We start from the raw sequence: 16196 nt of genomic DNA on the forward strand, positions 1-16196 counted from the left end.
CTAGAAAGCTCTCTCTCTCCTGAACAACACTGCCGGATCCAAATATGGTCATTTCCTTTTTATCAGCAACCAATCGTGAAACTAAAAGGGGGATTTAACTCTAAATGCGTAATCTTATTGGCTGATGCTAAACCTTTAAAGCCCGTTTTCTCAAAATGACTTTTCTATCGTACTCAAAGTCCGAAATCTCCAGTTCAGTATACACCAAATTTCCCAGTCTTGTACCTAGTTATATTATGAAGACATTTATAGAGGGATTTGTAAATATATTATTCCTAGCCTGATTTATATAACATTTTATTCCAAAAAACATGGCGAAAATAATTTTTAAGGCTATTGACAGTATATTCTGATTTACAGGATAACAAAAGTAGATATCTATAAATCCCTCTGTAATTTTTTCCCCATCTAATATGTGAACACAATGAAAAAATAATTTTGAACCTGGCTTTATCCAATACTCAGATTTCGTTTTTTAAATATATGCAAATTAGCGCATATTTAATTAGATAATGCCTAATTTGTATATTTAAACATTAAATTACAGAAAACGTGCAATACATTTTTTTCTCATTTTAATGAGGGTAATCAGGTGGGAAAGTTTCATGGTGATATCTGCTAGCTAAAAAAAATATCCTATTCACCTGTAGTATCTCGCCTTAAATATCTCAATATTTCCATTGGCTTAAAAACATTAGAGTATTTCTGGATTAGATTGTTGATCTTAAAGGGATATTTCACCCCAAAAAAGAATAAATGTAATAATTTATTGACCCTAATGTCATTCCAAACCTGGTTGACTATTTGTTTTGCTGAACTTTTATATTGAAGAATGTTTAAGCTGTTTCTGTCGATACAATGAAAGTCAATAGGGTCCAAAACAACACTGGACCTCACTAACTTTCATTGTATGGACAATTTTTTATCTTTCATGTTCCACAGAATAAGGAAAATCATACAGGTTTGGAGCGACATCAGCAAATGATGACATCTTTTCATTTTATTCTTTTAAATTTAATTTTAAACAACTTGAAAATAATGTTATGGGCTTGTCAAATGGCAAAAGTGTCCATTTTTCTGCACCACATGTCTACCAGTGAACCAGAAACAGTTTGGTCACAGCTGGGAATTGGAGATATGCAGGAAAACACTTTTTGGTGTGACAGCTTCAAACCACTCTTACTTAAACCATGAGGTATTTTTTTATCCTTTAGCACATGCACATGTTTGCCACCTTCAAACAGGGATTCTAGTACAGAAGTCTAAGGTATTTGTTGACTTTCAGTTCATTGGTATGGTTCTTTTGATTAAATTCTTTGTGGTTTATCTTTAAAATGTCATTGGTATGGTTCTTTTGATTAAATTCTTTGTGGTTTATCTTTAAAATGTTTCATATAGGGAGTAAAAGAGAAAAAAAATTGTTTGAGGGAATATGAAGGAACAGTTTCTACATATATAAGGAGCTAAAGTAAATCTCTCTACATGGAGATATTAATACACTTTTTTATTTTAGTAGAAGTTTTTCAATTACAATATGCCTTGGAGATTTACCACAAATGTTTTCCCAGTTTAAACCAAAAGAAAATTACCTATTTTCTTTTCACAACATAGAGGTACTGAGCTAATGAGGCACAATTTATGGTCAGCTGACTACACCGTTCTTCACATGTGCTTCAATTATTGCGCTTGTTGCATTTATTGATGTTACGGCTGATTTTCTGTTGGCCAAAACAAATGCAAAATGCAACACATTTTATGTTATGTGGAGGTCACGACAAATGTTTCACTTTCTGCTATTCCATCTCCAGTTCTTCCATGCCCAAGGCTAACCATTCTAACCATTATCCTGTTAATACAGTAGGTTATACAATGTGAATGTCAACAGCAGTCTTGTTCAGGACTCTTAAAGACTTTGTCCAACTGTAATGGCCGCTTCAATGCTGAATCTTTAGCTGTGTCCCAATTCAGAGCATGCATCCTTCAAAGAACTCAGACTTCAAATGCTGCATCTTTCAAAGGCCACGAAGGTCAGACTAAGCATTGTTAAATGGGATGGTCTAGCCTACAGAGGGTTGTTCTTGTCGCCTTGCAACTGTGACAGCTGCCGTTGATGAGTGGCAGAAACGTTGGTACTGGACTTTTTTTGAAAGTTATATTAAACTGTCTGAAAACAAAACAGGGTTCACAAACTGCCTAAATATGTTCACCACTATAGTGGTGTATAAACTATATTTAATCGCATTTTGGTAGGATATAAGTCAACATTTGAACTGCTTCAACATTTTGTTTTTTTTGTACATTTGTGTCATTTAGATATTTGAGTAGCTGAAACCAAATACTTAAGTTTAAAAGTGTAATTCAGCAATTTCTCTCCAAAAAGATTCTGTCCTCACTGGCACGCAATGAATTCTGGGGTACTAGGAAAGGCCGCGAAGGATCATGTTGTATCCTTAATTTCACAGGTAACGAAGGACGCATTTAGAGGCCGCATTTTGAAGGAGTCTCAGAATTGGGACAGGCTTCGTCGTGCTGGGGTGAAGCAACCGGCCTTCAAATGCGGCCTTCAAAGGATGTAGACTATGAATTTGGATCCAGCTGTGTCCACAAGTTCTTGTTGAGGCACGACCATAGCTGTACATTTTTCTCTAAGATTCTCTATCTGTCTGATAGCCGTCTCCAGATGGACCCCAAAGAAGTGTACCCTAAGGATATTCATTTGCAGCTCTAATGTTCTGTGGCAAAAGGACTGAAGTAATTTCATCTGAAATAAATTGAATCTCAAAGCTCATCGGAACCTTAAGTTAAGCCCGCAGGTACAACAGCCTTCCTCTTTCCGAGTAAAATGGACAAAAAGAGAAGGTCTGAAATCACATATAAATGATAACATAAACAGTGGCAGAAGGGAAAAGTGAAATGAGGCTTTGCCTCACTCTGTGAAAGTCGAATGTGCTGTGGGAGATGTTGTGATGGATTTCTGTTTAGAGCGTGTAGAGCAGCTGTTTGCTCTGAGCCTGTTTTTGAAGAGAAAAGCAAAGTGTGGACACATGCCAACACAAAATGCAGCAGTCTATTAAATGGCATGGTTTCACCCAGGGCTTACTGCTTCTAACCACTGAATCAGAAAAGTCAGGTTTTATAACGCACATTGACATATTCTCCTTTGCACTTTTAATTACAGTCCTCTCTGCAATCTATTTTCCCCATGTTCTTGTTTTCTCCAGAAATGATTTACTGAGCTATGACATCAACTACCTGTTCAGCCGGTATCTTTGTGTCACCCTTTTTTTGCCCTCCCCCTTTTACAGATCCGACTGAGCACATGAAAGGGGATTTTGAGGCACATCAATTCTGCACTCAGACACAGACACATCGGAGCATTTCTCTCCTGTTGTATCCCCATCTGACTCTTACTTTTTAGAAACACCACCTCCTCCTATTTTCTATTACATTATGTACATTATATAGACAGCTAAGAATAGACCAACAACTCTTTTAGAATTCTAGGAATAAAATGCAGTTTCAAAATCTTTTTGAATTGATCCTTTTCAGTGCGATTACAAGAGCACTGATCTTTATGCCTTATCTTACACAATTGGGTCATTCCAAGAAATGGGTGTCGTATCCGTTTTTAAAAGGTGAATTTTTAAAGCAAATTTCTTTATAATGATAATAATTCAACCAGATGAAGAATGTTAATAAATTGCATTTTTGCCATCTTGAGCCAAATTAAAAATGGTCAGAAATTTGCTATACGCAATCATAGATTAATCGTTTGGGTTGCAAACCTAACAAAATATAGGCTATGGTGAAAAATATAATAAAGTCAAAAGAGAGATAATGTCTTGAAAGAATGGTGTCATCATCAATAAAATATAAAGTAAAATATGTTTATCTATGCATCTAATCTCTGTATAATATGCCTAATTTAAGAAAAGTAGGCTTCTCATCATTGAAGTCATTGTTTACACATCTTCATGAGGGACAGAAGGCTCCTTTTTCATAGAATAACCCAATCATGTCCATTTTTGTTCCTCTACACTTATTTTCCATGGACACTCCAACTAGTGAAATAAATAGACCTCATAAATAGATAAATACTTTGCTGTAAATTTGATCGTCAATATCCCCAGCAGAGCTTCCCTCACAAGATGTGAAATCAATACGCTTTAGAGCTCTAAGATTCTCGTCCCACGCAAACCTGCCGTATTATGTTTTTATTTCGGCTAGAGGAGAGTCGACGGAAACGCATCGACGCACACAAGACTCATGGTACATATTTCGTGTCCTTTTTGGAGAGACACACAACGGAAAGTCCGTACAGTCTGTCATTGACAGCATTCTTACCTTGTTCTCTCAGAACGAAACTGTCTTTTATTGAATGGGAATTTACAGCTTCACACAGAGCAATAATCTAAGGTGACTTTATGAATTCATACAGTAAAATTAAAGGGACAGCGAAAGATTTTGTAGCAGATATTGTGTTTTAAAAGCTGCGCGCGGAGATTCGGACAAGAAAGTTCGCGCTGTCTTGAACAGCTCATGATTCAACTGAAAGATGCGCGCGGACTCCTACTACTATGAGGTGCGGTGTACAGTAAGACTGTTTTAAAGCTGTACTGTGTTACAGTCAGTAATTTTACCGACTTTTATCATATATATTCTGCATTAGTCAAGTTGGATATCTGTTGCTCGAGAAATGACTCACGTTGAGCAGGTTTATTGTTTCGTTGCTCGTGTTCATCCTTAGAAATCAGAGGTATTGTTGTTCGCTGAGTTTACCGGCGCCTCACGGGCTTCTGCAATGGAGACTCGGATTCAAACCGTTTGACATTTCTGTGGAAAGCCATTCGAATGCCACATTGTCACTGAATCAAATCGAATGAGCCGGACACCTGGATTACTGAGTCGCAAGGTAAGACATGGACATTTCCGAATATGAGGCTGAAATTTGTCATAAATATAGGCGCTTAGCTACTGAATAAACAGATAATCTGATTTGATCACTGTACACAAAATGCCTATGTTAATGGCTACTATGAGTTATACTGTAGCCTACAAATGTCTATTGTATAAGCCAGGCTTTGGCCAGAGTGTATTCCAGTCTGAACACCTTTAAACACAAAATAACATTTTATGCTTTTGTCTGTGCCCTTAAGTGAAAAGTACACTGTACTGTTGTTTACAGATATGACATAAGGATTTACTTATTTTATGTTGCAATAATGAGGCTTATATTATCGTTATTGACACATCATTGATATGATAAAATTGTTTTACGCACGTTACTTACTAATCTGTGCCGTATACACTACACTGTCCAGTACAGTTTACAAGCATACATATGTATTATGCAATCAAAGCATTATATATATATATATATATATATATATATATATATATATATATATATATATATATATATATATATATATATATATATATATTCAGCTCTCATTCTGTTTGTTGATCTGTACATTCGCACTGATTTACCCTTCACTGACAGAGTGCATGAGTCACGACTAGCTTGTATGACTATGAGTGAACAACATCAACAGATAATTAAATATGCAAATCAAATGAATACTAGAATACAAATAGCCTCTTTGTATTACAAGTCCACATTACTTCGTTCTTCCGTCCCTCTCTTGTACCTGCATTGTGCACAGGGAGATTACAGTGCATACATGAGTAGCAAAAGTTTCCATTATCCATTTTACCCAACACATTAACACTGCTAAAGTGTTTTCAGCCTCTATCCTATTAGAATTCAGAAGGGCCGAGACTCATAAGGCTTAATTGACTAAGACACCGGCAGGGGGGTTTGAATGCACCTTAGCACAAGGAGAAAGGGGCTGTAATCAATGATGGAAGCATGTTGCACCTTTCTTTGTTTTGGTTACCTTGCTGTTATTGAAATGGAGGAGAACGGTTATTCACAAATAGTTAAGGACTGAAAATCATTTAAAGCTGCTTTGAAACAATTTTGCTGCAATGGACAGATCGATTCAAGTATAACACAAAAAGTCTATGAAATGGTTCTCGATTTGTTCTAAATCACTGTCAGTCTGAGTCACTGCACCCATATGCATTAGTTATATTTGTATTGCATGAAAGATAATTATTTGCATATTCATACTAATAACTGAGGAGAACGGTGTTGTGACCCTCCTCATCAGCGACCCTGTTAAATAAGGGAGACCTAAGAAATCTGCTTTAATGTATATTTACCAATTAAATGCTTGCCTAGGATAAAAGGTCTGTGTTTCTGTATGTTGGTCTGATGCATATTTTATTTAACCCCAGTCATTTCAGTTTTACATGTTCTTAGAAGGTAAACAGCCTTTTTTTAAACCATACAGTTTATCTCTGCCTACAGTATACGGATGCTATTCAAACTCTCATTTAGACCTGACCTTGACAGAGGATATTTGAACACTTAACAGGTGTTTCTACAGATGTAAATGCACAACTGTACACACCATAGTCATAATAAATCGCTAAATAGTGTTTGCCGTGATCACCATTTTAAAAAGATGTTTCCAGTTTGAATTTCTTTTTTTTGAAGGGGCTTTAATATTAATCTTTCCAACTTCCAGTGATAAGGTTCCACACAAACACATTCAAGGATCTAAAAAAGAATGTAGAAGAGAAATGCACAGGTGTAAAAGCTTTAGAAGTTTATTGTGAATGTATGAATTGAAGACTCTCTGACTCACCAGGCAATTATTTGTCATTTAGAAGTCACTTTTTATCCTAAGCTGAATTGCTTCTGCCTAATTTATGAAATGAATCATGAGCAATTCTACCATTCAATTATTTTAACATAGCAATTCTGACAAATTATATCTCTGATAGCTCTCTCAAATTAATCTAGACATAACTGACATCGTCTACAATAATATTGTCATATGAAATTATGTAAAGATAAACTAAATTAAAAGGCATCTACAGTACCATTAAAAACAGAATCTGTTATTTTATTTCATCTTTGCTCTGCAAAGTGTAAAAGTTTATTGCGGTGTCAGTTGCATTACAAGCAGTCCTTTTAATTCAGTTTAAAATTCAGCAAAAAACAAGTGAACACTCTTTACTAGGGATGTGCGTAACAACTAATTTCATAAACGTTTGAATGGAAATTTTGCAACCGATAGTCTGCTTGCTTGCTTTGTATTATTATCATCGTATATTAAACTTAAGCATTCACTTAAGCAACATTATCCATTATAGATATATGTATTCAAATCAACTGAATCAAGACCAATAAGTTCAAACCTAATAGCCTCTTATAAACAGATTTCCTCAAATGAAATTTAATCCACACAAGTCAGCACGTTAAGGTATTGTTGTCCGTTACCATGGCAACCACCTGCGTGTCGGAGTATGACAAGTATCTGTACACATGACAGGTGGGAAAATCACAAGAAAAGCTTGAAGTGTTGACAACTACATTATTTAACCGTATTCTCTTCGTTAGGATGTTAGTAGAAACTGTTCAAGTGTCAGTTTCATTCATAAAGTTTCTCCTTTACTCCGATATAAAATTTCATATAATATTGCCCCTCCCAACCGGTAGTATAACAAGCCTATAAGCAAGCTTATATACTAGTTTGACATGACAGAAGAAAATTAAGTTTGTGTACGCTTTCAAATGCATAGGAATTGATGAAAATTAAAATCCCACAATGATTTTCCGCCAATGAAAGAGTCCTATACAACCAATTCTAAAACTATATCTGTACACACAGTTTCTGACCTCTCAGCTACAAACAACAGCATATGCTTGCATGTTTCACAGGCCAAGGCCTGTCTCTTTTTGACAAGAAAGGCTTTAAGGCCATGTGAAATTTCACATTTCCAAGATCCCAATGGCAGTTAGAACCTGGGGGATTTTTTCTTTTCTGTTTTCAATTGCCAGGGTGGTGGAGCCTACAAGCATAGAGTAGCAGAAATGGAAATTAGGTCTGCTGTGACATCCTACTGGCAATTTTAGTATGGCCTCATTTTAATTACGAAAAACAACACTAATTAATGCTTTCAGATGATTAATGACACAAAAAAACAAATTGTATTTTAATTAGAAAACAAAGACACCATAAATAATGAAAACATAATAATTATTTTTTAAATATATTTTATTTAAAGATTATTTAATATATTTTAAAATGAAATGATATGAACAAATACTGTATATACTTAAAAATAAATAAAAGCCGTAGGTGTTTTTTGTTGTTCTTTTTGACATTATACAACTTAATTGCTATAGTTAGGACCAGCCTTACATAAGCAACTAATGCACACACTCTTCATCCGCTACCACTAGTCTCTTTCATCACAAATAGACCCTTGTTTTAAATAAGCGGGTTGAGAAATGATGATAGGAGAGGAAGCTAATGCGAGGAATGGATCTGTAGCAGACACGTTGTTGAAGATGCAGCTCGAAACGGTCCAGGAATCAATTCAGCGAGAGGAAAGATAGAGATTGACATTCAAACTGGGAAGTCTCCTAGAATAACTAATCATCAATCTATTCCCTAATTCATAATTTGATCTCGACAGCATCTTTTCATTAGTTAGCTCTAATGGTGGAGTATTATTGCGCTGGGAGAATGTGCTCAGTTGATGCTGACTGTGTTGAAATGCGTATTGAGAATTGGGGGAGCTCAAACAATCTGTCAAGCATGAAGTCAGCATTCCTTGACGCATGATCCTACATTTGACGATCCCTGGAGGCATCGGCACAATCATATCAAAAGCTCTGAAATAATCTGCTTTCTATCGGATTGTGTTGCTATTTTAATCACAGATTAATGAGGAGAAGGTAGGAGAGGGCACACCAACCACTGTGGCCACATGTCGTTTTCTCCAATCAAAAGAGAGTTTTGACAGGATTTAGATCTGAGTACAATTGATGTGCTCAGTTAAAGAGCATCAATAACCTGCTAGACTACTTAACTTCACATCAGTCGCACATTAAAGAAACTGATACATATTAGTCTCAGCCTCAGACAACACACCTACAGACCACCCACTGATCGTCTGATGCACACAAAATTGGAAAGCAGTTTCTAGATCTGGCAAGGGCTAATCTGATTGGCTGACTTTACACCGCTTCCCGGAGTAAGGGCACGCAAGTATGTTTTAATCAGTTCACTATTATTCCAAGTTATGATGCAAAAATGAATCAATGATTAGTAACATAAAAACTTAAAAGATACAGTTTAAACAAGATTTCGGGTCAAACACTTGGGTTTGCAGTAAAGATATTTATGATTAATTGACAATAATTTATTTATTAAATTAATCTATTTCAGCACAAATATGTTTTGTAATCAGAAGCAGATGGTGAAAACATTGACTTATCATAAATAAAGTCATCGTAAGCTAGAATCCAGCTCAGCTTGCACGTTGGATGTCATGACACAAACGTCCACATAAGAAACGAATAAAAAAAAGAAAAGTCTGTTTTTTGGTAATACTATTAACAATTGATTGATAGGTAATTTACTCTATGCACACTGACTGCATATTTCCACAAAATTAATGTTTTAGTAGTTTCAGAAAATGTTAGTACGAAGGTACTGGTAGATTGTATCAATATTGCTTTGTCCTGTCATATAACAGACTAAATGTGGAAGTAATCATGCATAATTCATAGTCCATTTAATTGCAATCGAATATATATTAAAAATGGACAATGCTAGTTTTCTGGGATATGTCTGTGAAATAGTTTAGATTAATTATTGTTTTCTGTACAACCACCCTCCCATTATTACTTTTTCATGCCAGCCTATTATTGTGAAATAAATATTTACAGACACAAAATGACATAAAATAAAAGATGACAAAAGAAAAGAAAAGAAGAACTATAGTGTGGTGGACCAGAATGCCATTTAGTCAAATATCTGCCTATGTAAGACTAAATACATATTTCCCCTTCAATTCAATTCTGGATGGCCAGTTAGGCATTTAGGATGGGTCATTGGGCATGTTTGGGATTCCCTTTGTAACAAAAATGTCTACTTTACCTTCATGGCATATGAACTCTCAGGCATGCCCATTCGGCAGGGTTATCAGTGAGTGTCATGGGGCAGCAGAATAAAGTTAATTAAAATCTGTCTGATAACCACATTTTATCAGTTAGATGGAGAGGAATGGGACATTATGACTTTTTTGTAATCAGAGAGGAAAAAGCTCTCTCTCAGACTGACAATCACTCACTCACCCCAATAAGAGTCAATCTGCTGTAGCTTAAGCCACTCTTGGTGCCACAGACATCATTGTGTTGTCTGCATGGATGCCTTTCCACTGCCCAGCACCTGTCCATCGTGGCAGTTCGGTCTTATTAAACTCTCCTCTACATGTGCTCAATAGTCCATGTCTTTTCCTCTATCTCGCTCACTTCTCTCTCCTCTCACTCCCCCTACAGCTCACGGCCTATTGAACACATTAGCACCTGTCACATCAGTTCAGGCAAGGTCATTGCTCCTTCCCTTCATTCTCCATCCGGCTGTTAAACTCCGAGTCCCGGCGCTCTGCACTTCAACAATGGAGAGCCTAAGTGAGCTTCAGAACCCACTTCTAGATAAAAACAGTAAGCATATGGTTATGGCCGACTATGGTTATGGTGGCGACTTCGACAGCAACCAGTATCAAGAGAACATTATTAACTACTTTGTGACTGGTGGAGGAGGTGGAGGAGGAGGTGGTGGCGGAGGTGGGGTTGCAGTCACAGGAGGAAATGGCCAGGCTAAAGCCCAGCTACTGGACGCCACCTCGCTTCATCTGGCGGTGGAGGCCTTTTACAAGCCTAACTTCATCCTTTACAAGGACGAAGTGAGCAGCAAGGGCAAGGATTACAAAAACGAGTGCTGCGAGACCACCTTCATGGAGAAGAAAGACAAGGACGTAGTGGTGGAGACCCCCAGTACGGAGGACCCGCAGGCTAAACTGCTGGACGAAAACGAGGTGAAAATTCAGACTGTGTCTTATGAGGTGGAGGAAGAGGAATATGTTGAATATGAGGTAAGTTTGCTTTTTAAAGGTTTCTTTGAAGATGCTGAGCCGAACTCATGTGGTTTTGTATGGCTGGATTAATTCATCAGGTCCCTGACAGGTGGCCTTAAAGCATCGCAGCTCAATTCTCCCAGGGAACACCAGTTTCTAGTTATAGCCTACACTACAATAGAAGACCCTTTTTTGGAAAGGCTTCACATTTCAAAAAGCTGTCCTCCAAAGGTTTAATTTTCTATTTGGAGGTTGAAATTGCTGTAAAACATCACTTTATGCTCTAGCAACATCTGCTGGCTCTACTGGATCGTATGTGACAACTACCACTTCAATTTCTCAGCAGATAGGCAAGGGCTAATGAGATGGGCTGGGCAATGATCAGTGCTGCTGATAGGATGTAATGGTGCTGGATGGGGGTCCGTCACCCTCGAAGCTCAGTGAGAGGAATATGTATTCTGGTCATGTCCCGGATTCTGAGCCTTTCAGCGTCTCACAATGGATGTAGCTCCATGCTAGGCAGCACCGGAATTCGCTGCGGTTGTCTGATGATATTAAAGACATTCTCCGCGTATGGGGCTCTGGACCTCTGCAGCCCATATGGTGTGGTCTGTCTTCATGATATGTTCTGTGGCTTACAGTACATTAGAGAACCTACAAATTAATTATCTCCCCAAAATTTAAGCCACAGCCGCATATATCTGCATATAATGTGAACAGGACCAAACTGAATGACTAAATAAAAAATAAAAATACAATATCAAAAACAAAAATCCATTGTTTTTAAATGCTACAAGTATAGACATAGCAACAATACAGAATGAAAAATGGATCTCTATTAAAGTTTATAAAACAAAATAGAAGAAATGAGCATGAACAGTTAAATATAAAGTATTGACTGATGCCAGTAAAATCTCTGCAAAATTATAAAGATTTTCCCCAAAAAGCACAGATGTGAATGTAAATAAACAATCTATAAATAAACAAGCCTGAGTTATGTCAAGTAAAAGTCATTACAGTGAGCATGTGTGAAAACAGAACGATTCATGTGAATAGCTAATGATTCATCCGGTTCACAGTCTTTATATCTGATAATAGGATATTCATGAGCATCCTTTGAGAGATATTTCAACAGTGCATTAGTAACATCGCTGTGACATTGAGGCTTGTGTTTCTCATTTGTATTCTATAGCTTTAAGATCCCTCTGTGGCAATGATAAAGTGAACGCGGGAGCTTGCCTCTAGAGACACCTCTGTTGTTCCCATTCTTGTTCTTTATTCTGAGATTTGTGAAATATTTTTTGTGTGTAACAGAAAAGTGTGAACTGTGCCTTTCCACTCTTGGAGAGTGCACACACACACAAACACACACACACACACACACACACACACACACACACACACACACACACACACACACACACACACACACACACACACACACACACACACACACACACACACACACACACACACACACACACACACACACACACACACACGCACGCACACGCACACACACACACACACCTGTCAGAGCTTCTCGCTTGAAGGAGGATTGACGGCAGGTCTTGGTTAGCCAACATCCTCTAGTAGAAAACAGCCACTAATGGTCCTAGTGGATTTGTTTGGAAGTCACAGAATGTCATGAAAGCAGTATTTGAAAGGATTAAAAAAGAAATTACATCGCCTTGAATGGCAAAGTGCCTAAATATCTTAATTGAGATTTTAAGAGATTCTCATCAGTGGATAATAACTTAAAAATCCTCAATTAGCCTCCTTTAAATGAAAAGATGATGCAAAGATTATGTTGAAGGAGAATGTCATGCTCATTATCCCTGTTGGTTTTTATAAGCCTAACTTAAATGGTATAGGAATCTTTATCTAAATGTCATCTTTTAGAAATCTCAAAATGAATATCCATTTTTTAGATATTATACACATAAATTTCATAAATTTTCACACAATGCGTTTTGAATATGTAATATTGGCCATAACATGAAAATAATTGTCAGCTTATCAGTGTTGGGCAGGATTTTAATATTGGTTTTAATATTGGCTTTAATTGCATACTAAGCCACATGCTGAGACCAATGGAATACTGTGATGAAAAATGTCACTCACATATAATAGAAACTATACTCCAATATTAAAATTCTGTCTGTCTGATACTGGCTAATATTTATTTAAATTGAATGGATTATAACTGATAAATAACAGTAGGATAAACAGTATGAAAATAATAGTATGATAAATAATAATAAATAATATTATAATAATGGATATTTATTTTAGATATGCTAAAGAATACATTTAACAGTGTTTTTAACTTTAAGTGAGCATTAGATGACAGCAATCTAAATATAAAAATAGGGGAAATTATGGAAGCATATGGGTAGCAATATTAAATTTGAAATGTAATATGCAAAATGACAATGCAGCATGTAAAATGGCAATGTATTTCTTTATTTAAATTTACATTTTCCATTACATCTGTGCAATGTTTGGTGAAAAATGAAAATGAAAATTCAATTAAATAATTTACATTTGCCACTTCAAACACTAGTTTTTATATGTAAATTCAATATATTATATATGTTAACGCTTTATAAGTTTCAAAATTAAAATTAAAATGTATTACAGAAATTATTAGATATGTTTAAAATGTTCAAGCAAAAACTGTAGCAAAATGATAATTTAAATGGGTTACACTTTATTTTAAGGTGTCATTGTTACAGTGTAATTAAATATTTAAGTACAGTGTAATATTAATTAACTACATATACTTACTATAGGGTTAGGGTAGGATTAGGATTTGGTTGAGGGTTAACTGCGTGTAATTAGGCATAATTCACTGATATTACTATGGTAATTACATGTAACATATGTAACAAGGACACTGTAAAATAAACTGTTACTTTTAAATGTTATTTTTCTTAATTGCATTTACACTCACAGTTAAGACACTTGCGAATGCATTTTCATTTAATGTACCGCAATGAATGTAGCAAAATTCAACGTGCAAATCAAAAATGCATTCCGAGCTGATCACGCTACACTGCATGAAGTTGGCCCCACCCCCTCCCACCTTGTCAATCACTGCGTGAAGTTGCCCCCACCCCCTCCCACCCTGTCAATCACTTTGTGAAGTTAGCCCTGCCCCTCCCACCCTGTCAATCACTGCGTGAAGTTATCCCTGCCCCTCCCACCCTGTCAATCACTGTGTGAAGTTAGCCCTGCCCCCTCCCACCCTGTCAATCACTTTGTGAAGTTAGCCCTGCCCCTCCCACCCTGTCAATCACTGCGGGAAGTTAGCCCTGCCCCTCCCACCCTGTCAATCACTGCGTGAAGTTGGCCCCATCCCATCCCACCCTGCCAATCACTGCGTTAAGTTAGCCCTGCCCCTCCCACCCTGTCAATCATTGCGTAAAGTTGGCCCCACCCTCTCCCACCCTGTCAATCACTGCGTGAAGTTGGCCCCACCCCATCCCACCCTGTCAATCACTGCGTGAAGTTAGCCTTGCCCCTCCCACCCTGTCAATCATTGCGTAAAGTTGGCCCCACCCCCTCCCACCCTGTCAATCATTGCGTAAAGTTGGCCCCACCCCCTCCCACCCTGTCAATCACTGCGTGAAGTTAGCCCTGCCCCCTCCGACCCTGTCAATCACTGCGTGAAGTTAGCCCTGCCCCTCCCACCCTGTCAATCATTGCGTAAAGTTGGCCCCACCCCCTCCCACCCTGTCAATCATTGCGTAAAGTTGGCCCCACCCCCTCCCACCCTGTCAATCACTGCGTGAAGTTTGCCCTGCCCCCTCCCACCCTGTCAATCACTAGGCTTGTTCGACTTGAACCGGCGCTGCACAGACCGATCGGCTGATGACATCAAAGTACCGCGAGAGCGATTTCAAAAGCATAAGGAGCCGTCTGCTCTCTAATCGCTCTTGCGGTACTTTGATGTCATCAACCGATCGGTCTGGGCGATATGGCCTAAAAAAAAATCCCTGATTTTTTCACAAAAAATTCAATTCACGATTTAAATCGTTTTTTTCTCTCTTCCTACTTAAAATCAATCTGCAGATGACAAAGAAATTGTTCAAAACAAGTTTTAACTTTATTTTGATTTAATATTCCCTTCTGGGATTTGATCTCCATTAAAGTCCAATCAGAAACAACAAGCCAAAAAGACAAGAGGACAGGCCCTGTCTTTGAAAACAATGAAAATGTAAAATAAAATGGCTGGATTGGGATTGGGGGGATGTGTAAAAAAAACAAAAAAACTTGCATCACAATACGTGTATTGTGATTGTCAAATTATTTGGTAACTAAACATAATTTTATTAAGTTTACTGGTATGCTACTGTTTTTATTATTGCTTAACACAAATTTCACAATTTCAAGTCAATTCTTGTGATTTGATTCTGATCTTGATTCAATATAAATTCCTTTGGACAAATAGGTACAGTAGATACGTTAATGTGTTAATTGTTCTCCCCCCAAAAAAATAAAAAAATAAATCACCTAATGCTGTAAACATACAGAGAGCCCTGTCAGCTGGTATTATTAAAGGTTAAAACGAACTCAAATTAAATATAATAATTTTTTATTTTATGATGCGTCTAACTAACATGCGTGCTATGGGTCATTAAAAGGCATCCTGAGGTAAATGTTTATTTTTTAAAAAGGTTTATTACATTTCGGTAAGTTGGTAGTAAAGAGTAACAGATGTTCGGTTCACGTGCCGCTTGAACTGAGATCTGCCAGCTTTCTTTCATGTCACATTTACAAGCGCCAAAACAATGTTTATTGTTTGAATTTTGTAATAAAATTGACAGAATCTGAGAGCTGAGAATCTGTTTCATATACTAATCTATAGTAACCTGCTCTGTCTTGTCTGTCGGTGTCAGTGTCCTCTTTGCTTCGCAATTTTTCTCTGCGTGAGAAAAGGGATGTGTGGCGTGAGAGCGTGTAAAAAGTGACAGAATTGCGTCTCTCACAGTGAACATGTGAGAGTTGGCAGCCCTGCAGATTCAGCTTGTAGCCTAAATGTTTTCGTCGGCTGTGCTTCTGCTGCCGCGTCTTGCTCATTTGCCATGTTGTTTGTGTATCTCTATCATGGCAAGCGCTGAGCCCGGTCGGAACTACGGGAGCCCAGATCGGAGCGTTGGCGGTTGTTAAAGAGAAAACCGATTTTC

At 37.3% G+C, this 16196-nt stretch overlaps 1 protein-coding gene across 3 annotated transcripts in view; it reads left to right on the forward strand.

The window, feature by feature from the left end:
* Positions 1–4131: 4131 nt before the first annotated feature.
* Positions 4132–16196, forward strand: part of syndig1l (synapse differentiation inducing 1-like) — a 40677-nt gene continuing 28612 nt past the window's right edge. The window contains exons 1-2 of one of the 3 annotated variants that reach the window (XM_077219688.1): positions 4132–4912; positions 10427–11022. In XM_077219688.1, the coding sequence (XP_077075803.1) occupies positions 10546–11022 (477 nt within the window). In that variant the 5' untranslated portion in view covers positions 4132–4912; positions 10427–10545. Of the gene's footprint in view, positions 4913–8959; positions 9132–10212; positions 11023–16196 lie in introns of those variants that run through there. The other 2 variants (XM_077219689.1, XM_077219687.1) reach the window with 2 other exon arrangements.

Source organism: Siphateles boraxobius, unplaced genomic scaffold (assembly GCF_051911475.1).
Source record: "Siphateles boraxobius isolate OS27281-9 unplaced genomic scaffold, OSU_SipBor_1 8, whole genome shotgun sequence".
NCBI lineage: Eukaryota > Metazoa > Chordata > Actinopteri > Cypriniformes > Leuciscidae > Siphateles > Siphateles boraxobius.